The 22,458-nt window shown below is 38.2% G+C and overlaps 1 protein-coding gene across 4 annotated transcripts in view; it reads left to right on the forward strand.

The window, feature by feature from the left end:
• The window catches only part of CTNNA2 (catenin alpha 2), a 524,203-nt gene that overhangs the window by 133,894 nt on the left and 367,851 nt on the right, over nucleotides 1–22,458 (forward strand). For all 4 annotated transcript variants that reach the window (XM_072862258.1, XM_072862257.1, XM_072862259.1 and 1 more), the window contains 3 exons: nucleotides 2,979–3,145; nucleotides 7,057–7,176; nucleotides 9,284–9,550. In XM_072862258.1, the coding sequence (XP_072718359.1) occupies nucleotides 2,979–3,145; nucleotides 7,057–7,176; nucleotides 9,284–9,550 (554 nt within the window). The remainder of the gene's footprint in view (nucleotides 1–2,978; nucleotides 3,146–7,056; nucleotides 7,177–9,283; nucleotides 9,551–22,458) is intronic.

The raw sequence follows: 22,458 nt of genomic DNA on the forward strand, positions 1-22,458 counted from the left end.
CTTCTGACCACGGAGACAGCGAGCGCCTAAGGTTTGGGTTGAGAGGTTTCTGTAGTGGGTTGTTTTCCCTAGCCTCTTGAAGTCCTTTAAAATACACAAGTGTTTTTCTCTTAGACTGGATTAATAGTATCATCTCTGAATTTCTGTTTTTTAATGCATAATTTTTCTCCCATTTCTTGAATTATGGAGGAAGGTGATGCATTTTCACTTCATTATTTTTCAGCTGACACTGTTAAGAAGTAAGGTGGTGTAATCACCCATGTCCTCCAAGGATGAAGGTAGATGGCAAGTGATGCGTGTTTTCCCTAGAATAACATTCTTTTAGTTCATAACAATTTTTAAGATTGCAGCTTACTCAAAAACATTCTAATAACCTTTTTGAATCAGTGAATCTTTCTGGGGGCCTCAGCTTTTTATATAAAGTTTATTTCATGTATTCTAGTCAATTCATCCTTGATGTTCACATCACAACTAGGAATTACCTGGATTTCAGTTCTGATGTTACAATAATGCTTGCAGTATAGTTATTAGTATAAATATTTAAATTTTAGTTTTAATGATAGGTCCAAGTTCCTGTTCCTATATCTAGAACCGTATCATTTTGCAAGTAACTTCTGAAGTATAAATGCATAATATGTGGCTTTTATATCAACCCCATATATCAACCCCATTATGGGCTGATATATGTTCTACGTTTCTGTATGGTCTGTGTGCTATATTGTTGCTTTTCTGGTAGTTACAAAAAAAGAAACGTCCTATGGCAGAAGTCCCTTCCCTGTCTTCTGTGAGTCATATATGAAAGGAAAAGATACATGCCATTCTTTTTCAATTACCACTGCATTAAAGTATTAGTTTATTTGACTTCCAGTGGTGTGCTGTTTATTTTTCATTCACTAAGTCTTTCTTACGTATCAGAATTTACCTGATCTCCTTGTGATGTAACCACATTTCTGGGTAATTTAATGTAACATCTACCCTTTTGGTTGAGCTTTGTGTTCTGTGTTGGCTTAAATTAGACAATCAAGTCTTTGAAAGATTTGATTTTGATTATGATTTTAAAAAATCTTTTATGTCCAGTTAGGCAACTTATTCCTTGCTGTAAATGCAGGGGGGGAAAAGTTCCCATTTTCTGATTTCAAGGTCTTTGCCACTGGTATCTTACTTACTTCTCTGAAAACATTGCATTGTCCCCGGCTCACTTTTCTTTCCGATCCGATATTTCTTTCAGCTTCTCCCTGTCCTCCTTTTGCTACCGTGTTCCAACCTAGTCCTAGTCTTACTCCTTTAAAAGCACTATTTCCTTTAGTAGCTGAAAGCTATTGGATCCCAGCTTTACAGAAAGAACTCAAGCCCTTTCAGTGCTGGGAGCATTAAGTACTGTTTATTCTTTCTTAATAGTTCCATCTGCTAAAAAGGAATGGAGTTCATCCTTAAAAATCTTAATGTATTTACCAAGTACCATGTTGAATAAGATGCTTGTTGCTGGAATTAAACAGGAGTAATGTGTCCAGGCACCAGCATGTTTCATTTGCTGTACAAGAGAGTGTTTTGCTTTATCCACAGAGAGGCAGCAATAGGGATATCCAGGCAGCTTGGGGTGGTGAATAGATAGAGTGAGCAAAGAAGACAGGGCAGGAAAATCATAGCAGCGATGGTCACAAAGGGAATCATGAGGTTCAACAAGGCTCAGTGCCGGGTCCTGCACTTGGGCCACAGCAACCCCATGCAACGCTACAGGCTTGGGGAAGAGTGGCTGGAAAGGTGCCCGGCAGAGAAGGACCTGGGAGTGTTGGTCAACAGCCACCTGAATATGAGCCAGCAGTGTGCCCAGGTGGCCAAGAAAGCCAATGGCATCCTGGCTTGTATCAGGAATAGCGTGGCCAGCAAGACTAGGGAAGTGATCGTGCCCCTGTACTGGGCACTGATGAGGCCGCACCTCGAATGCTGTGTTCAGTGTTGGGCCCCTCACTCCAAGAGAGACATGGAGGGGCTGGAGCGTGTCCAGAGAAGGGCAACGAAGCTGGGGAAGGGTCTGGAGCACAAGGCTGATGGGGAGCGGCTGAGGGACCTGGGGTTGTTTAGCCTGGAGAAAAGGAGGCTGAGGGGAGACCTTATCGCTCTCTACAACTACCTGAAAGGAGGTTGTAACGAGGTGGGGGTCGGTCTCTTCTTCCAGGTAACAAGTGATAGGACGAGAGGAAATGGCCTCAAGTTGCACCAGGGGAGGTTTAGACTGGATATTAGGACATTTTACTTCACCGAAAGGGTTATCAAGCATTGGAACAGGCTGCCCAGGGAAGTGGTGGAGTCGCCATCCCTGGAGGTATTTAAAAGCCGTTTGGATGAGGTGCTTAGGGACATGGTGTAGTGGTGGGCTTGGTAGTGTTAGGTTTACAGTTGGACTCACTGATCTTAGGTTGGTCTTTTCCAACCTAAACGATTCTATGATTGGGTGTGAGGGGGGAATCTTTAATAGGAGTGATAGGTCTTTTAGGTGGAGGAGAGCAGAGTAAGTATCTGAGCAAGAAGCAAGGACTGGGGAGCAGGAGTGAAGGAGAAGGATGTGGTTTGAAGACAGAATTGTAGAGAGATGCAATTGGGATGATACTGTTGGGGTGCTCTGTCCCGGCCTCCCTACCAGCGCAGGGCAGTTCTGCATTTCTATAGCACACACTGCTGTTTTTCTTATGTTGTGCTGGTTGCGCTCAGCAGGCTGTCTTGGTGTTTTGGTTTCCTTTTTAGTTGTTACAGGTGACTGCTCTAGAAGAAGAAGAGTTTGGGAATAAAGAAAAAAAGGCAGAGAGTATCGAGGCAGTTGCTGCACATGTTTTAAAAAAGTATTTCTCCTGAGCAATTAAATATTTAGTAATTAAGCCATTAATATTTTTCCTAACAGCAGGTAGTGAGTTGTTTATACTTTCTGGAAAAAAGTACAAGTGTAAAACTTATCTTTAATTACCATTTTTTTTCAATTCTAGGAGAAACAATGAGAATTGCCTCTTCGGAGTTTGCTGATGACCCATGCTCCTCAGTGAAACGGGGCACCATGGTGCGGGCTGCTCGTGCCTTGCTTTCTGCTGTCACCCGCTTACTCATCCTGGCTGATATGGCTGATGTCATGAGGCTTCTATCACATCTGAAAATCGTACGCAAATTTAATATTCTGTATTCTTTTTGCTTGTGTGTAGAAAAACAGGAAACAAATCAGTAATGGGTGTCACTGTTCACATTTCTTACTCGATTTCACTGTGTTTTCTTGAAGTGCTGAACAAGAAGTAGGAGATAACACATTTCTACATTAGTCTTATTCATTTTCTGATTTTGCAGAAATTAATTTTCAGAGACTTAAAGTAAAAATTATCAGATCTCTTCAATGCCTGGACTAATACTGCTGGTAAGCAGCTCTCTGAACTGAACAGATGCATTTACTTAACTCACCTTGCCTGTTGTGTGGATGGTTTACTATCTCAGTACTTGTAAAGTATTGCTATCTTGTGGCAGAATGTAGGTACTACAGTTGTTCTAATTTTGTTTTCGCTGCACGACTTCTGGATGTATCAAAAGATTGAATCTTTAATTTGGAGGGAGACAATAGGACAAGTGTCTAATCAGTCATCAAAGAGGAAAAATAGAATAAAGAGGAATTAAAGATTGCCAGATAGTCTGGTATGGATTTGTAGGCACTTTGGCTGCCACTGTTCATGTTTTTATACAGGAGTATTAAAAGACTTTGCAGTTGAAACTGGGAAATGTAAATTTTTTTTTGCTAGTTATTCGACTATTTCGCTTTTATTGCATAAACAAATAAACAAAACCCTCTGAATCAAACCAAAATTTTGCAGAAACTCATATACAGAATATTTAAAGCCTGCAGAGTGCATGTGTGAGTTTAGCAGAGGAGATGGAGAGTTACTTCTTTTTAATCGGTGTCCAAAAAGTATTTTCTTTTTTTATTTTATTTGTCTTTTTAACAGTGTAACTGTCCAACAATATTACGTTCTGGAAAACCAATGAGAACCCTTCAACTTGCAGACTGTGCAGATAAGCTAAATAGTTTGAAAACAGTTTTTACAATGAAAAAGGCAGATTTTTCTGCACAGATTCTAGTGAGCTCTGCGCTAATGAACAGAATGCTGCTCTCGTAATTGTCAGCATGTGGCTCTGATTATGTGCAGTGTAAGCATTGTCTCTCTTGAATATGCTTTTAATTTTTCCCCACTACAATACTCCATGCAACTGTAATTCAAAGAATCCTTTGCTAGTGAGCCTAACACTTTAATATTATAAACAACAGATTTTTCTAAACATTATGATTAAAATTCAGATTCAAGGTCTTTCTTAGGCGACGAGAAATATTGTTCTCACATCTGAGATTTCTTCCTTCTGTTACAGCAGTGTATTCTGTTATTTAAAACACAAATGTCCAATACTGTTTGGTAAGTGGGTGTATTTACTTACACAGTTTGCACCCTAGATTTGCAAGGGCAGTGTATGGCAATGTGGTTTGTAATCTCTGCATTTATCAGATCTTATTATGAACATATTATTATTCTTCTCTTTCCAAGAAGCCAGACATTTCTAGTTGTTTTTTAGCAAAATTCAACTTACAAACCTTAAATTCGGTTATTTTTTTCAGATTAAAAAGGGTAATTTATTTCCTAGGATTGATGTTGTAAATATTTTTATCTTACCTTTTTAAAATACAAACTAATATTAGATGAATAAAGATTAAATTACTAGGGGGAAAAAAAAAGTGTTTATATTTTACAAAATTGATGAAGGGACAGCTCTTGTATTGACTCATTGACTCAAGGTAACATTCAAAGACTGGTGTAAGTTAACCATAAAATTAATAAAGTAAAATCATTCTGCATGTCAAAGTTATGAAGCCTGATTTATACTGAAATGCACTGTAATCAGTTTTCCCTGAAAGCATGTCAAAGGAGTGAGTTACTCTTCAGACTTCATGGGAAATAGTGCATTTTAATTAATGTTTTTGAGCTAATATATGCAGATGCTTTCTGGAAGGACACTCGGTCATTTCTTTCAGATTCTCTTTTGCATTACTAAAATTAGTTATAGTGCTTATTGCAGTGAGGCTTGTGTAACACTCATAAAATAGCACATACTAATATAGTATGTGATCATGCACATACAGAATTATGAGTCTATTGTAATTAATTACACGCTAGTTAATCAGAGGAACACATCTGTAAGATTGAGGGAAGTCGTGGTTTTTTGAGGATAGAGAACTTGCTCCAACAGGAATTTGAAAAAGAAATTATGATTAAAAAGGGTGTTATGCTCATGTCCTTTCTAATACTTCTCATAACCAATTTCTTAATTTTGAAATTTCATGGGCTTGAGCCCACAATGGCGCGACAGAGTATGAGCAACATCTTTCAAAATCTGATTATCAGAGTGGAATCCCTAACAAATTCTCTAGCAATTTTATTTAATAGGGAGCTGGTAGGACTTACAAAAATGTGTATCAGTTTGTCATGCCTGTGCTCGTCACTACAAACACGTTGAAGATGAAAGTTTCAGGTAGTTTAATACAAATGCTTCTTGATATGAAAGGAAGACGTTCATATTTTGCAAAGAATCCTGCAAGAACGAATTAGTTAATACAGTGATGCTTTTGTAGTTCTTGTTAATGGTTAAGGCAGTCAGAGAATTCAGCCTTAAAAACTGCTGTTCTTTTTTAAGAGTAAAAGAAGAGGTGACTGGATTCTGAATAAGGTGTAGCTTGCAACTCTCAGACTTAGTATAAAATTTCCAACGTAACAGCTATGGATTTATGTGCTTGAATTATACGTTTTCCAATAGAAACGTATGGGTTTGCTACTCGACTGCCCTGTAATATGTAAAGCTGCAGTAAGTAGCTAAAAGCTCATAATAAAAATATCCTCTCTCGCTCGTAGGGAGACACAGTTAGGGCAAAACAAATGATAAAAAGGCAGGTTCTGCACGTAATTGTGCATTTCTAAATTCATTAGATGCCAGCTACTGCTGAATTTCTGGATTCCCAGCGGCGTTTGGTGAGTAAGCTGCAAAACTCTGTCCCTGCACAGGGACATGTCCCTTTCAGAATTACCTGTTTCTCTTAGAGGGGAAAATTTGTCTGTCGTCGAAAGCTCATGCACGTTGTTGTGAATTGAAGCAATATGTTTTAGAAAGAGGGATGAATAGAAGCTTTTCGGTTCTCAATCTTTTTGCTTAGAATTGCATTTTTATCTTGTGAGGGAGAGAAATACAACTTTGACTTTTCACCTCGTCACGGGAAAATTACCTTTACTTATTGTATGAAAAGAGCATTTTATCCCTTCAGATGTTTCTTCTTGCTGTGCATAAGGTAAAGTTTCACAATAGATGTGGTAGATTAACTTGTTGGTATAACTTGTTGGGTTTTATATCTTTGCCTGTTAGCTACAGGATGACTGAGTAACTGCAGGTATGTTTTCTTTGGTAGATTCTTTTCTCAGTTTTAAAGTAACTGAAAAAGGAAAGCTGAGAGCTGAGAAAAAAAGAAAGAATAAATATATTCTGGGTTGAGTCTGTTGTTGTTTTATTTATTTCACAAAAATACAGTGGTTTGGATCTCTCAGGGTAAATCTAAATCTTAGTGGTAAGTTTGAGTTTCCTTTTTAAATGTTATTTCTTGTCCAGAATTAATAACTTCCCTTTGTTTTCCCATAAAGCCTATACCGCACATTAAGAACATATTCATCTATTTTGTTTTAGAACCTGCAGATATTAAACGTGTCATCTGATAAGTGTGAGTGGGGAAATTAATATAGTTATGCCCTTTACATTAGTTTTACATGATACCAAAGTCCAGTAAATGGAAAGTAATGCAGACTGACAATCAGACAGCTTCTCTATTAAGAAACCTAATTAAAGTTAGCGGGACTATCATAAAGCCACTGCACAGTGATGGACGTAAAAGCTAAATTGGGTCCATATAATAGAGAGTGTTGGGTAGAATAGTTACAGCCTTTGTCAAAGAGTGCACCCGGATTAAAATGCTAACACAGTTGATATGTGATGTTCTAGGTAGAGGAAGCGCTAGAAGCAGTGAAAAATGCAACAAATGAACAAGATTTAGCGAATCGCTTTAAAGAATTTGGAAAAGAGATGGTAAAACTGAACTATGTAGCTGCTAGACGACAACAGGTGAGTACATTTTAAAGCAGTGGTTGAGAAAGTTAGTCTTGGTTCTAAATATCTTGTATTTTATGTCCGAATCTCGTTTAAAATGTACAATAAGTAATTACTGTGTCATGGCCTATAATTTAATCACATTGATTGTTTTGAATGTGATGAAGTTTTTACAAAATGCAATTTCTTTAAGAATATTTTCCAAGTGCTTCAATTAATAACAGAATGAAGGGTGAAAAGGCAAGTGATTCAGGAGGTTAAGGCTGGTTTTCATTTGACGATTATTCCCATTTAATTCTAGCTTATGCTGATTTGAGGTCACTCTGACAGCTGGTAAAGCATGAGCTCTTTGGTAGACTAGTATAATTCAAATTCAGGAAGAACAGAAATCTACTTTGTGTTTAAAACCATCATTATTAATTTTCAGATACTTAAAAAAACCAAGTACTCAATTCATTCATTACTAAGGCAGATGGAAAAAAGACCAGAAAGTCACAATAACATTTATTCAATGCCTGCAATTATACAACTTTGCAATAAAGATAACTTTCTCCTGAACACTGTTCTTTTTAAGAGTCCAGACAGTGCTGTCACTGTGGAGTTGTATAAGGTCTCTCCAACTTCGATTATATTTGAATACCACCAATCATTCAGGGGTCTGTCGTCTTTGTATCGCATAGCACACCGGATTTAGAAAGCTGGCTTTCCATATTCATCCATCTATTTACTTTATTTTCTGCATTACAGTAATGACAATTTACTTCTGTATCACTGTTGTATTTTTTTATTAAATATAACATTTTTCAGAGTTAGACTGAAATTAAATAAGTTAAAAATGTAAAATCTAGTCACTGTATGAACAGTACTATTCTGTATGTTCAGACACTGCCCTTCTGGAAGTATAGCTACAAAAATGGGAAAAAGAGAATAATGTGAAAGCTAATGAAGTTATATGTCTCTTAAGTTCTTATTGGAGGTATGAAAAGATAACAGAAAATCTTAGTTATAAACCTTTTAAAATTTTTTTCTTAAGGTGCATTTTTATAATGCCAGTAAGATTTTCCATATAACTGTGGAAAATCTAGACAGCATTAGAACTTGCTACTTAGATGTTCGTACATTTTCCTTTCATCTCTTCTGTTTTGTAGCCTGATAAAAAGTTTTTAGGAACTTAATTCTCTCTGAAAACTATTACCTGTCAGTCATGTGTGGTTGAAATTAGTCAATGGGTAGAACCTTTAAATCCAGAATATCTGGGTTCTTTTTTAATTTTTTTGCCATAGATTCTATGTGTGAACATAAGTAAACTATTCAGCTCTCCAGACGTCTTCGTTCATCATTTTAAAATAGAAGTAATAATGTTTTGTTACTCCTTATGAATATTGTTAGGACTACCTTACCTAATGTTTGAAAGGCTTTCAGGGACAGTGTGATATATCCTATAAATAAATAAATTCATGGATTAAATAATAACACAGCACCATTCTGGTAACGTACTGTACAGTATCTGATCCTTGTTGTCAGGGGAAACAAAAGAAAGTATATGTCATTAAAACAAACACTAAATGATATGAGGAATAGAACAAAATGTGAAGGAAAGGATAAAAATGATGAGGGGCATATCTATTAGGTCTTTAAGAACTAAATACATATTCATCAATGTAATATTTTTAGTTTTGGATTTTTTTAAAGGTCTACCTTATGATGATTTTGTAAAGGACATAGGTGTAGTACTTACAAAATTATGGTGCTTGCTTCAAGAGGATTGTTGCACTCACATTGCCTTTATGGAATCAGCAGACAGAATTCAGTCAATCAGGAAGAGTAATTTTGAATGTTTTATATAAATTTTCTGTGGTTCTTTGAATAAGGGAAGCGTATAGACTCTTTGATAAGAAGATATTGTGAGCAGAATGTAATAGCTGTAGCTACACAGAAGGAATTTTCTTCCTTGGGCAGGAGGGAGATTTCTTTCTGTGATTTATGCTAGATTCTGTCATTGATTCCATCTCTGCAAAATCACTGGACGGTATTTATGCAGAGACACTTAAGCTGCATAGACAATACATTCTAACATACAAACTTTCATTTGCAACTATAAAAATTGCGTGCTCTTGTATAGGAACTGAAAGATCCTCACTGCAGGGATGAAATGGCTGCAGCTCGAGGTGCTCTGAAGAAGAATGCCACTATGTTGTATACTGCATCCCAAGCATTTCTCCGTCACCCTGACGTTGCAGCCACGAGGGCCAACAGAGACTATGTCTTCAAGCAAGTGCAAGAAGCAATTGCTGGTATCTCCAATGCTGCCCAGGCCACCTCACCCACTGATGAGAACAAGGGGCACACTGGCATAGGAGAGCTTGCTGCTGCATTAAATGAATTTGATGTAAGTATCGGAAGTGTATGGAAAAACAAAGTGTTTCTCCATGAACCCTACAGTGCTTTTAACGAAGTGGGTCTTGAACAGGACTCAAATTTCCCTTTTCATTCAGGTGCATTTTCTCAGACTTCAAAGGCAAAGTGCAGACATTAATTTGTGTTATTTTTAATGAGGAAGAGTTGTTTGCTGCTAATGGACTTGAATTATAAGGAGTTATTTGTTCTCGTATGCAGCGGCTGTGATAGAGAGAAAGACGTAATCTTCTGCCCTAGTGTCCTTGAAAAATCTAGCTGCATAGTTCCAAAGTCTGCTTAATCTGGCATTTTAGTTCTGGGACCAAGATCTGTGATTTGTTGAACGGTAAAATCATGTTTGTCTGGCACGTCAGGAAGGAATCAGGACAAGAAAATAAAGGTGGTGATGGAGCTAAGCATCCTAGAAACATTAACATTCAACTTCAATCATGAATTATGTTAATCAAAGATATGGAAAAAGCATCTTTTAAACACACTTGATAGTAGGCACTTTAGCTGTGAGCAAAGGCTGCAGCCTCTATTCCAGAAATAGCTACAGTTTTGCTTAAGCAACTTTCCTAAGAGCTAATTGTTTAACTGTTAATTTCATTACCAGTCTTAAGATTTTTCCCTATCTTACAGTTGAGGACTGTTCTTTAGAAAGTGAAAAAATAATAAAAAAAAAAAAATTCCAGACAGCATCTGAAAATATGTTTTTTCTCTTTCGTTCTGACTTTAAGTAAGAGTTCATTAAAATTATAATTGGAGAATGGTGTCCTTTTCACTTTGATTAATACATAACATTGATTAATACATAACATTGCAATACAAGCATCTGTCATACACCTGCAGGAGCTACTCAGTCGTGCTGTATTTAGGGCTGAAAGCAGAGGTGTAGTACAGCTGTAGTACATCTCATGTCGTGGTGGACTGGGCTTCTCTTCTGCATCTATGGCTTACCGTCATTGGGTCTCCTTTGGAGACGGTAGTAGAAAGGGTAAATATTATAGGATCAAGGGAAGCTCCAGGATTGAGTAAGATATTGAAAAAAGGCAGAGAATGAGTATACAAATAATAGCAAAAGGGAAATGGGGTTAGAAGTGCAAACATGACAGCAGAGAATGTGTGGATAGGTGTAGGAAGAGACAAAGAGCTGAAACAGTGGTAAAACCATTCAGAAGTACTGCAGGACCCAGAGGTTGACTCCAGTTCCATCACGCTTTTCAAGTAAATGAAACAGTACTGCCTGCATCAACTATACTGATCTTTTCTTTTATGCCTATATTTCTAGATTGATAGTTTTTCCTGTAAAATTGTTGTGGGTCAAGATTTAAGGAATTCTCTGTGGTTTTCAGGGCCTTCTCAGCTCACAGGTCCCTTACTGGTAAGATCCCGAGAATAATATCCCTGTTTGGTCTGACTGTACTCTGGCTTTTGTGTGGGACTTTACATGTTGTGGACAGCAGAGGTTTGACAAACAGTAACAGAAAAACATGTGACAAAGCGATGCCGCTGCTGCTCTCTGGAAAAGGCTGCTGTTCCATGCGAAGAGAGTCGTTGTGCTTAGTGAAAGTAAATTTAGTGATTCATGGGTCTGTGAAGACTATGCGAGACATCTGATATTGTCGGCTGCCTCTATGTGAGAATATTTGTTCCTCATTTTTCTCCTCAGGTAAAGCCTTTTCCACTTTACGTGGTGTTGCAGGTATCGTAAATGCGTATGTGAGACATATAGCCGTGGTACTGTGTTCTGTTCACAATTATGTGTGGAAAAACAGCCTGTCTCTTTTGAGAGATTTCTCTAATTTTAAGAAATGAAATGAAAATTTTCTTCTCTGACTTACTGAGGATACAAAGATTGAAACTATTGTTTTATCTGCTGTCTAACCATATTTCCTGTTCTGCCTCGCTGCTTAGCTGTTGAATGAGATTTATTCACACCTAATTTTGCAACAGAGGCGACATTCCCTAAACCTTAGGGAAAGCCGAAATGTATAGCTGCGATGGTGGGAAGATTGTGACTTTACCCTTACGTTTTACAAGCAAGAAAGCAAGAAAAATTACCAGACTAGTGAAGCTATGTCCTGGGTAAAGAGATGGTGGAGGAAAAAGTTTGTTTTTTATACTGGCAATGTATTCCTTCAGCAAGGGAAAGGAAGTTTATATTTTCTAGTGAAAATAATTTTACAGTATATTGATTTTACAGTATCAGTCATATTGATTGAGATCAATTTGTATTTGGTATGAAGTGCATGCTAAACCTTGTATTATATGACAAGATAATTCTTCTATGTTAAAAATAAGTTTACAGGATTTTCTATAACATTTAACACTTCTCAGGCTTCATTATTTCCAATTTCAGAATCAGCATTCTGTGCCTTAACACTTCAGATGACTGCAGTGTAAATTGTCTGAATACTTTATCAATCAAAATATCATCACATGTAATAATTACTCTGCCTATTTTAAGTACTTTAGCTATTGTGTTTAAATAGTTGTCATGTTAATTGTCATACCCTACGCAATGGTCACTTGTGGTATAAAGTCACCAGTGAGTTATTAGCAGCAAAGTTTTGGAAAGAGATATCATTTATTGCTTCTGGGAGATAATTTATGTAGAAATGAAGAGAGTTCATGAATCCGTTTCTTATCAGATTTTCTACTTTAAAGTACTGTTTGAAGTTGATTGATTACAGACATACTCATTTTTTGTCCTTTAACTTAAATGTTCCTGTCTTAATTTTAGATCATTTAAATCCAGATATTCCTGGATTTATTAATAAAGTACTTTATTAGTAAAATTTGGTATATTTCTGGGTTCTTACAGCAACTGAGGACGCACTTTTTAGTCCTCTCGTGAAACTTGCCCAAATTTATGCAAGTTACATAGAGAGGTTTGTTAAGAACTTATCATGAATTCTGAAAATACTCTGTTTGTGCTGAGGAAATGGTAGTTTTGGTTTGGTAAGTCTGCATAGGTCTCAGCCTTTCTGATTATCAAGAGACTGCTGTGTTGTCCATGTTGAGTGTTGTGGGACTGATTCATCCGGTACCCTCTGTGCTCTCCCCGTAGCCATCATGATGTGTGCCAGAGACATCAAACTGGAGTGCAGTGGGGAGGTAGATAAAAAGATAGTAAAATTACTAAGTGCGAAGAAATGAAGTGAGAAAGACCAGGAAATCTGTGCTAGATGAAAACTGAGGTGAGAATAGATGGCATCTACACTCCAATGTGGGGTTGGCTGATAGATACTAGATAAATAGATGCAGAGTGATGGGTGTAGACCACTGCAAGGGCTGGAGACAGGTAGGAGGGGGACATGTTCTGCATGGTGGAACGGAGAGGGATCTCCAATTAGCAGGAGAGTGCCTCCGTTCAGAATATGGATTGAAAACGTGATTTCTTAGTTTCTAGAAATGTAGCTGTGTCAGTGGGATGGTGCTGACAACACTTTAAAAGTGCTAACCACTGTGGAAATTCAAATTCTAGGGGTTTCAAACAGAGCACCCTAAAATACTTAACATTTTAAACAATTCTAAACTTTGTGCTTTAGATTTTGATATGACAAATGAGGGTAATCATTCTTGTACAGTACTGCGAGGGTAAGCGTACAGTTTTGTAAATATAAAAATGTATACTATGTGGGCACCATAGACCCATAAAAAGGAGTATTCCTGTGTTTGGAGCAAGGTTTGGATTGTCTACAATAAATTATGAGTCAAGGAAAAAATAAATGAATAAAGCTTGGGACTTAGAAATGGGGGAGAACAGATATCTAAAGGAAAAATGGACCAAAAAACCTGCTTTCCATTGATGCTAAAAGCAAATATATGTCATCTTTTATATTGCCCCAGATCAGAACTGATGAGATGGCTTAGCTGACTTTCTCCTTGAGTTTTGTGTTTGCGTGTGTGTATATAGTAAATTGGCAAGTTCTGTATCTATCAATGGAATAAAATGACATTGCATTTGTTAAAATGTATATACAGTGCTCACTTTTTAATACGTTAATCCAGACACACCCTGTACTTGATGTTGTCTTAATACTCCAATGTTTTATTTCGGTGTGCACACAACCATTTGTCTTCAAAGTTGCTTACCAGCAACATCGATCCGTGTTACATCTTGAACTGCTTTGCCTGTGTGTCACTCCTTTACTCTCCAATTTCAAAATCACATTGAGTCTTGAATTAATATGAAAATAATATGGTTTAGAAAGGAATTGATCTGGCTAAGAACTGAAGGAGGTGGTTAAAATTATTTTTGGTATATGAGGTATTTCTATATGTGGGATGGGTCCCGAGGTATTGAAAATGTACCATTTTCTGTTATGAGAAGAATTTGAACAGAAAAACTCCAGGCAGAGTAACTCAATCTTTAATAAATTTTTGAACACTGCAAGTCTACCATTTGGGAGATGACTACATCTAGTGAGAAACAGCGTCTGATGGCACTGGTCACTGTCCTCCAGGCTGTAAAATGAAGTTCATACTTAATAAATGGACTATCATAACATATTTCTTGACGATATTAATAATCCTTTAGGAATGTTTTGCAGGGCTACTGAATGCAGTGCTCCTTAAATGGAGTGAAAGATCTAATAAGTGTGTAATGCAAAAAAAAATCCATAGAAACTGAAAAGACATAGTACTTGGGTACAACAATAGCAAAGGATGCTTTTTTTGTAATAAATTAAGAGCAGTCAAAATGTGACATAAAGGTAGAAGACAGAAGAGATGCTGTATTATTAAGTGACTACCTTTAAAATGTTGTTTTTTGGACAAATAACTGTACTAGATGTTCAGCCTGAGAACGGATTTCCCAGAATATTTATGGAGTCTCAATTTACTTGTAAATGTGTTCTTCGGAGAAGTGATTTGTGATGCTGGAGATAAAAGAACAAAATGTAAGCTTCAAAATAAGAATTGAAACGTGTTTGTTTCAGTATTGAAATCATAAGAAACAATTGCAAAAATATTCCTGCACGTCCCACATAGCAATTTGAAGGCAGACTTGTTGAGCTCTAGTGTCTGGGGAAACACAGCCACATGGATATTTCTGTATAGTAGCAGTTATACATTGAATTTAAACAGGAATGCCTGTGTTAGTGTGCACTGGAGAAAGTGTGTTGCAAATTCAGATAACCTCATATATGACTTCGAATGAAACGCAGGGGTTTTTTTCCCTCGTGCAGCTGAAGTGGCTTTTAAACTGGAATGGGGTTGAGTTGATCATTTCCTGTGTGAAGGCAGCAGGGCTGCATCCCGATGCTTCAAAAGCTTCTATTCAGTAGTGAGATCCTTTGGCACTTTCTGCGCTCCTCGGATCTCCTGAGTGGGGAAAAATCACAGACTGGTTATCCTTCTCATATTAAGAAAATAATGACCAACAGCATGATGTTGTATTTTACAGTATACCTAAAAACTTGACCTGTTTGCAGAAAATTATGTTTGAGGATGCTGAACTGAGCTTTCAAGAGAGGAATAAGCAGAGTAAAATTTTCAGCGTCCTGATGATGTTAAGGGGCCGAACAAGCTTTTTCTTCCATGTTATTACTTCACTTTCCTGCCCCCCTACAACCCCTTCTGTGTGCTACTTTTGTTTTGTTTTTTTTCCCCCCAGAATTTTCCATGCACAACGGGAGTGGTTTAGCAGCAAGAAACACATATTGAATTTAGATTGAGGGTAGATTTAGACTAGATATAAGGAAGAAATTTTTTACAATGAGGGTGGTGAGGCACTGGCACAGGTTGCCCAGAGAGGTGGTAGATGCCCCATCCCTGGAAACATTCAAGTTCAGGTTGGACGGGGCTCTGAGCAACCTGATCTGGTGGAAGATGTCCCTGCTCTCGCAGAGGGTTGGACTAGATGACCTGTAAGGGTCCCTTCCGACCCAAACCATTCTGTGATTCTATGATTCAATGATTCTAAATTGTTTTAATCACCTGTTTCAGAAGCTCACTCTACTTTTTATCTTAGTAGTTGGCTTTATGACATATTATGGTTAATGTTTTATCTGTGCTTGTGTATGTATGGGAACGTGTATATATTATTGTGGAAATGTCAGCTCCAGAGTATGATGGGCAGCACTGGAAATGACAGGATTTTGGTATCAAATGCATAGCAGAAACGGGACCTCTGCAAAGCGAAGCACCCTTGCTTACTAGCAGTGAGGATCTTGTTACCTTCATTCACCTTTAGCAGGGAGAACGGTGCAGCTGATCTGTATTTTCTGGATAAGAGCACCATCTAGTGGGTTTCTTGATTTCTTTTTTTTATTTTTTTTTTCCCTAAAATGCTCCTGTGTAGTAAATTAGTATTGTGGAAAGATTTAGCAATCAAAAATACTATTTGTAAGTTTAACCATACCACATTGGTACCACTTTGTTCGATGGGAGAAAAAAGTAGTACGTCAACACGCCAGGTGCTTTGTGTGTTTTCCTGTCAAATACATTTAACCTGTTTGTAGGAGAACAGTAACCAGTTTATTTGCAAAGGAGTTTTTCTGGTGAACCCTCATCCAAAAAAATTTGTTGGAGATAGTAGAAATGCAGAAAGGAAACACACTTTAAGAAAACCTAATCGACATTTCTATAAAGAAATATGGTTTCTGTAGCAATACAATTATTCCATTATTGTTCAATTTATTACAGGTTGCTTATTTCATCATTAATAATAAGTATGAATATCTGAACTGTTAAATCAAAAATATATTAAAATTTTGTCAGGTTACATATACTAGCTCAAAAATAACACAAAGTGAACTTTTCCAATTAGACTACACTTGGTACTATTTTGAGTGTGTTTGGTTAGCACCTCTGAGATGCTTATAGAACTCAAGTATGTGATAAGTGAACACTCCCAATATTTTAGGGAAACAATATCTCCATTTACGTTTAGCCAACGGAGTCAGGAGAGGACGGCTGGGGGCTGTGAAGGTGGAGGCTGTTGCTACTCCATCTGCTCTTGGCTGTGCACTTCTACCTGAGCGTGATATTCATCAAACTACTATGAATTTAGTCATCCCACTGCCACAGAAGGAAAGATATTCACTTATTTCTCTGAATTAGTTCTCTGTTCTTTTAACACATTAGACCGGCTCATCGTTGGACAGGCTGGATCGATGGGCCAGGGCCAATTCTATGAGGTTCAACAAGGCTCAGTGCCGGGTCCTGCACTTGGGTCACAACGACCCCATGCAACGCTACAGGCTTGGGGAAGAGTGGCTGGGAATCTGCCCAGCAGAGAAGGACCTGGGGTTGTTGGTCGACAGCCACCTGAATATGAGCCAGCAGTGTGCCCAGGTGGCCAAGAAAGCCAATGGCATCCTGGCTTGTATCAGGAATAGCGTGGCCAGCAGGACTAGGGCAGTGACCGTGCCCCTGTACTGGGCACTGGTGAGGCCGCACCTCGAATGCTGTGTTCAGTGTTGGGCCCCTCACTCCAAGAGAGACATGGAGGGGCTGGAGCGTGTCCAGAGAAGGGCAACGAAGCTGGGGAAAGGTCTGGAGCACAAGGCTGATGGGGAGCGGCTGAGGGACCTGGGGTTGTTTAGCCTGGAGAAAAGGGGGCTGAGGGGAGACCTTATCACTCTTTGCAACTGCCTGAAAGGAGGGTGTAGTGAGGTGGGGGTCGGTCTCTTTTCCCAGGTAACAAGTGATAGGACAAGAGGAAATGGCCTCAAGTTGCGCCAGGGGAGGTTTAGACTGGATATTAGGACATTTTACTTCACTGAAAGGGTTGTCAAGCATTGGAACAGGCTGCCCAGGGGAGTGGCTGAGTCCCCATCCGTGGAGGTATTTAAAAGCCGTTTGGATGAGGTGCTTAGGGACATGGTGTAGTGGTGGGCTTGGTAGTGTTAGGTTTACAGTTGGACTTGATGATCTTAAAGGTCTTTTCCAACCTATACGATTCTGTGATTCTGTGAAAGCTGCAGTGCTGGAGCGATGCAAGCCGGAGTGCGTTTTGGGGGGCTGGAAAAGGCAGAGGAAGGGGGACCCTCCTCCTCCCTGGCGCATCGCACCGTCACACTTCATAGTTCTTCAAATTCCACTATGGTATGTCTGTGAAACGCAGCATAGTGACAGGTAGAAACATTTGATTTATTGCTAAACAGGAACTAAATAGCCTTGTTAACACTTTGGGGGACGCTGACATACGTACATAAACCAAGCTTGCGAGCACACTGCATTTGTTTTCACGGTGGTGCAGGCACTTCTGACAAAGAAATACATTGAACGCTCTTCTGTATACAGTCTTGTCTCCTAAGTTGTTCTGAAAAACTGTGTCTCTCAGTATATTACGTGCTTCTTTTTATACAAAGGCAGTTTTTCATACCGTCTTGTGGTTGCGACATTGTTTATCTAAGATATCTATAAATTTGATTTTTTAATGGCATTTGTCACTGTGGTTTTTGTTCCTCCTTCTGATATATTGTTCACTTTGCAGTGGCATTTGCCTTAAAAATTGCGTTTTCATTGTGCTAAATCACTGAGAAGCATGTTAGGAAATGTTGTCTGCCCTGAAGGTTTTACATTCTAAATAGATGAATTAATAAAGTGTAAAAAGAGAAATGGAGGAAAGAAGGCATCATTTCTCCAGAGTCACACAACAGGTTCATAGACTTATAGAATCATCGAATACCAGGTTGGAAGGGACCTCGAGGATCATCTGGTCCAATATTTTAATACAAGATTAATAGAAGAGTCAATAAAGGAACTGCAAAGCCCTAAATTCCAATTAGGTGCCTCTTCTACTGTACTGTGCTGCTTACTGTGGGACTTAATACATCACGTGAGTTTACTGGGATTTTCTTAGATGTGTGTTATACAGAAGCTTCTGACTTGAAATATATTTCTGTCTAGGATAATTCCTCCACCTGAAGAGCTCCAGCTCGACAGCAGCTGCTCCTTTATCAGTTTTATGCTACTACATTGTCTTGTACGAATACTATTCAAACTTTATATTTGCTTTTTTTTCCCTTATAGCGTCTCATATTAGATTCACAACTGTATTATTATGCCCTCAAAGATGCCTTTCCTGTCTTTGAGAATATGAGTCTGAAAAATCAATTCAACTTTCCTTCTTTCCACAGCCCTGTAGAAGAGCACGAAGTGTTTGTTGCTTTTTTAATTTTGGGTTGGGTTTTGTGTGTGTGTGTGGTTCTTTTTTATAATCAGTGCTTTTAAAATGTTCCTTTTCTCAAATAAGAAGGTTGTTTCCCATTAGAACAGAACAAGCTGATCTTGGACTTCTTTTATATTATTTGGTAGTTTCTTTTAAAATTCACTTTTACTCAATTGCAAGAGGAAATAGCTTTTGTTTAATTGGGGTTTTCATGTATTTTAAAGAACAGAGCACAGTAAATCGCTCAAAGAGCCCAATAAAGGCCATCATTACTTTTGTCATCCTTTTACACAATAGAAAAATTAAAGAAGCACAAGGAACTATTGAATTCCTTCTCGTTCTTTCCCTCAGTCAGTGGTTGAATGGGAGGTAATTGAGAGGGGAATTCTAGAAAGAAGTATCTGTGTGAAAGTCAGAATCTGACCTTCCCTGCTACACACATGCTCACAACTGTATAAACAGGAAAACTGTGTAGACATGTTTGTTGGTGTGTACTGTTGTTTGTTTTTTTTCCCCAAAAAAATGTTATCTAAGCCTTTTCCTCTTTGAATTTTCATTGCGAGTTATAGCTGAGCTATAATTTTAGACTCGCTTTGTTACCAGCTCTAGAGTGCTGTGGTTTCCTTAATGCTATTTAGAACGTTGAAAAACTGATGCTTTCCGTGTGCTTTTTTTCAAGCTTGCCAAAATGCTGAGCACTATCAAAGTTTATGAGTCTATCTATTGGCTTAGGAATGAATTTGGAGACATTTTATGTCGGCTGATTTTCAGCTTTTTCAGAACTGGAACTTCCCCCCTCCCTCCAGCTTCCCAAATCATTAACATTAATTAGGTGTTTAAACAGTAATCAAAGCTGTGGTTCTGAAGAAGCTGCTGAAATTTCCTTAAGACTTTCTACTTATGGAACCCAGTAGATGAGCAGATTTTTCATGAGCGGTAAGCCAACGCACAGAATAAGTAAGTTTTTGCAAGAGTACACGCTTAATTTGGCAACCGCAGGCGATGATACAGTAATCATAGTTCTTTTGGAGTTGTAAAATTGTTTTAAAATATTAAGTTAATGTTTTTGGTTTGTTTTACTTGATATTTCTACTTAAAATTGGACTTTTTTGGTGTTGTTGAAAAAGATACTCTAATCCAGATAAATTTCACCAAGTTTCAATGATTGTGTGCTCTCTGATAATACAGTGCATTTATGTAGGGTATGTGGTTATTTTCAGTATTTTTAGTTGAAGTATGAATAACTTGTTTGATATTTTAAATTTCAGACGTGGTGCCCTATAGTTTATTAGTGTTCGTGGTAGTTTATTCCTGTTTGAGCAAGGTAAAGATGGCTTACAGTACTAATTAGTATGAAGAGGTCTATTTTCTGAAAGTTTTTATTCTTTCTGAAAACATTGCAACCACTCTGTAAACACACCTTTATATGATTTAAATAAAATGGAGAGTACAAGAGAAAATAGTTAACTATAATATACTTAAAGAAGATGTTATCATAAGTTTAACAGTTTTCACATAAGTCTCCAATTATATTTAAATTAATTTTCTTGGACTTTGTTTCAGCAGCTTGAAGCCAAAAATGATGTACGTTCATAGCAAAGATAGTTTACACTAATCTGTCTACAGTTGTAAAGAGGCTTGAAACACTTCATGATAAGGCCTGAATTATGGTGTCAGTCCTTGATTTATGGCTCTAATGTCAGTTAACTAATTAGAAATGTAAAAATGTTCCAATTCATTTACATTCGTCATTCATTAACTAGCTATCAGGAAGTGATGGGAACTTAAGACTTTTGAAGGAATTTATTTAGCCAGATTTCCTGGCAACTATTTTTTTCTTCCTTCCAAGAATATATTATTTCCTTTTTAACATAATGTTAATATATGTGTAAGAACTTTGTATGTGTCAATAACATAGCCTGAAGTTGCATTTAGATACCAAGCTTTCTTTGAAAAGGAGTAAAACCTTTCATAAGCAAAAAATAGTGTCTCGTTGGGAACCGAATGTCGAGAGCTGTCATGTAGCAGCTTCTCATCCCCGTTCTCTTTTTCCCAAAGCTCAAAACCCTGTTGTCCTTGTGAGATATTTGAGAAGCGTTTAGAGTTTAAAATAAACATCTAAAATATCATTTATTTATAACCACTTGTCAGAAAGTAACTACATCATTATTTATTATATTTTAAACAAAGCGTGGTTGTTCTGTTTCTTTCCTTAGAATCTCTAAGTTTTTCTTTCCCAGCAGTGTTTCTTGTTATAAAAGTGTCCTGGTTTCAGCTGAGATAGAGTTAATTTTCTTTATAGTGGCTGGCGTGGGGCTATGTTTTGGATTTGGGCTGAAAACAGTGTTGATAATACAGAGATGTTTTAGTTGTTGCTGCACCAGCCAAGGACTTTCCAGCTTCCCGTGCTCTGCCAGGTGCAGAAGAAGCTGGGAGGGGACACGGCTGGGACAGCTGACCCACACTGGCCAGAGGGCTATTCCATACCATATGGCGTCATGCTCAGTATAGAAAGCTGGGGAAGAAGAAGGAAGGGGGGGACATTCGGAGTGATGGCGTTTGTCTTCCCAAGTCACCGTTACGCGTGATGGAGCCCTGCTTTCCTGGAGATGGCTGAACACCTGCCTGCCCATGGGAAGGAGTGAAGGAATTCCTTGCTTTGCTTTGCTTGCGTGCGCGGCTTTTGCTTCCCCTATTAAACTGTCTTTATCTCAACCCTTGAGTTTTCTCACTTTTACTCTTCTGATTCTCTCCCCCATCCCACCAGGGGGGAGTGAGCGAGCGGCTGCGTGGTGCTTAGTTCCCGGCTGGGGCTAAACCACGACAAAAAGTGAATTGAGAGAGGCCCAAAAGTTAGTTCTGGTCATTTTGTGTTCCGCTAGGGTTAAAAAAGCAGTGGGGCAAAAAAAGCATTTAATGCTCCTGGGGGGACAGCAAGTTCAACCTGAGTCAGCAGTGCACCCTTACAGCCGTGCAGATCAGCCACCTGCGAGGCTGCATGAGTAAGACTGTAGGCAGTAAGGCAAAGGAGAGTGATTTTTGCCCCTATATTTGGCACGTATGTAACTGCATCAGGCGTTCCAGATCCAGTTTGGGGCTTCCCAGTGCAAGGAAGACTTTAACATACTTGAGCAGATCCAGCAGAGATGGTGAGGGGGCTGCAGGGCATGACAAATCAGGAGGGGCTGGCAGAGCTGGGAATTTTTTGGACTGCAGAATAAGAAACTTCGAGGAGGGATTTTGTTGGTGTCTTCAGCTGCGTGGTAGGACGGTGTAGAGAAGATGGAGCTAGGGTTTACTTTGAGGTTCATGGTGTGTTGGGATGAGAGGCAACTGGCACAAGCTGACTGAAGGAAAATTGTTTGAATATAGGGGAGAAAAAAAAAAATGAAAACACGCCATGAAGGTGATCAAACACTGAAAGAGGGGGCAGAGAGATTTGGAAAATCTCCAAGGATAGAGATCTCATCTTGACTGGATGAAGCCTTGAGCAACCTGGCCTGATGTCAAAGTTGACTCTGCTTTAAGGAGGCGTTTAAAGCAGATAACCTCGAGAAGTCAATTCCAACCTAAATTAATCTGTGATTCTGAATTGTCATTAACGGAATATCCCAAACAAATATTTAACTGACTTCTTAAGCCTTGAAATTAATTATAAACAAAAATTTTTGTGGGATATGGATGAAAAATTACTGAGTGCAACTCAGTGGCTTTTATTCATCATAAGCTAAGGTTTGATGGTCATAAAGATCTCTTCTTGTTTAGAAAAAAAA

Source organism: Ciconia boyciana, chromosome 5 (genome assembly GCF_034638445.1).
Source record: "Ciconia boyciana chromosome 5, ASM3463844v1, whole genome shotgun sequence".
NCBI classification, from domain to species: Eukaryota; Metazoa; Chordata; class Aves; order Ciconiiformes; family Ciconiidae; genus Ciconia; species Ciconia boyciana.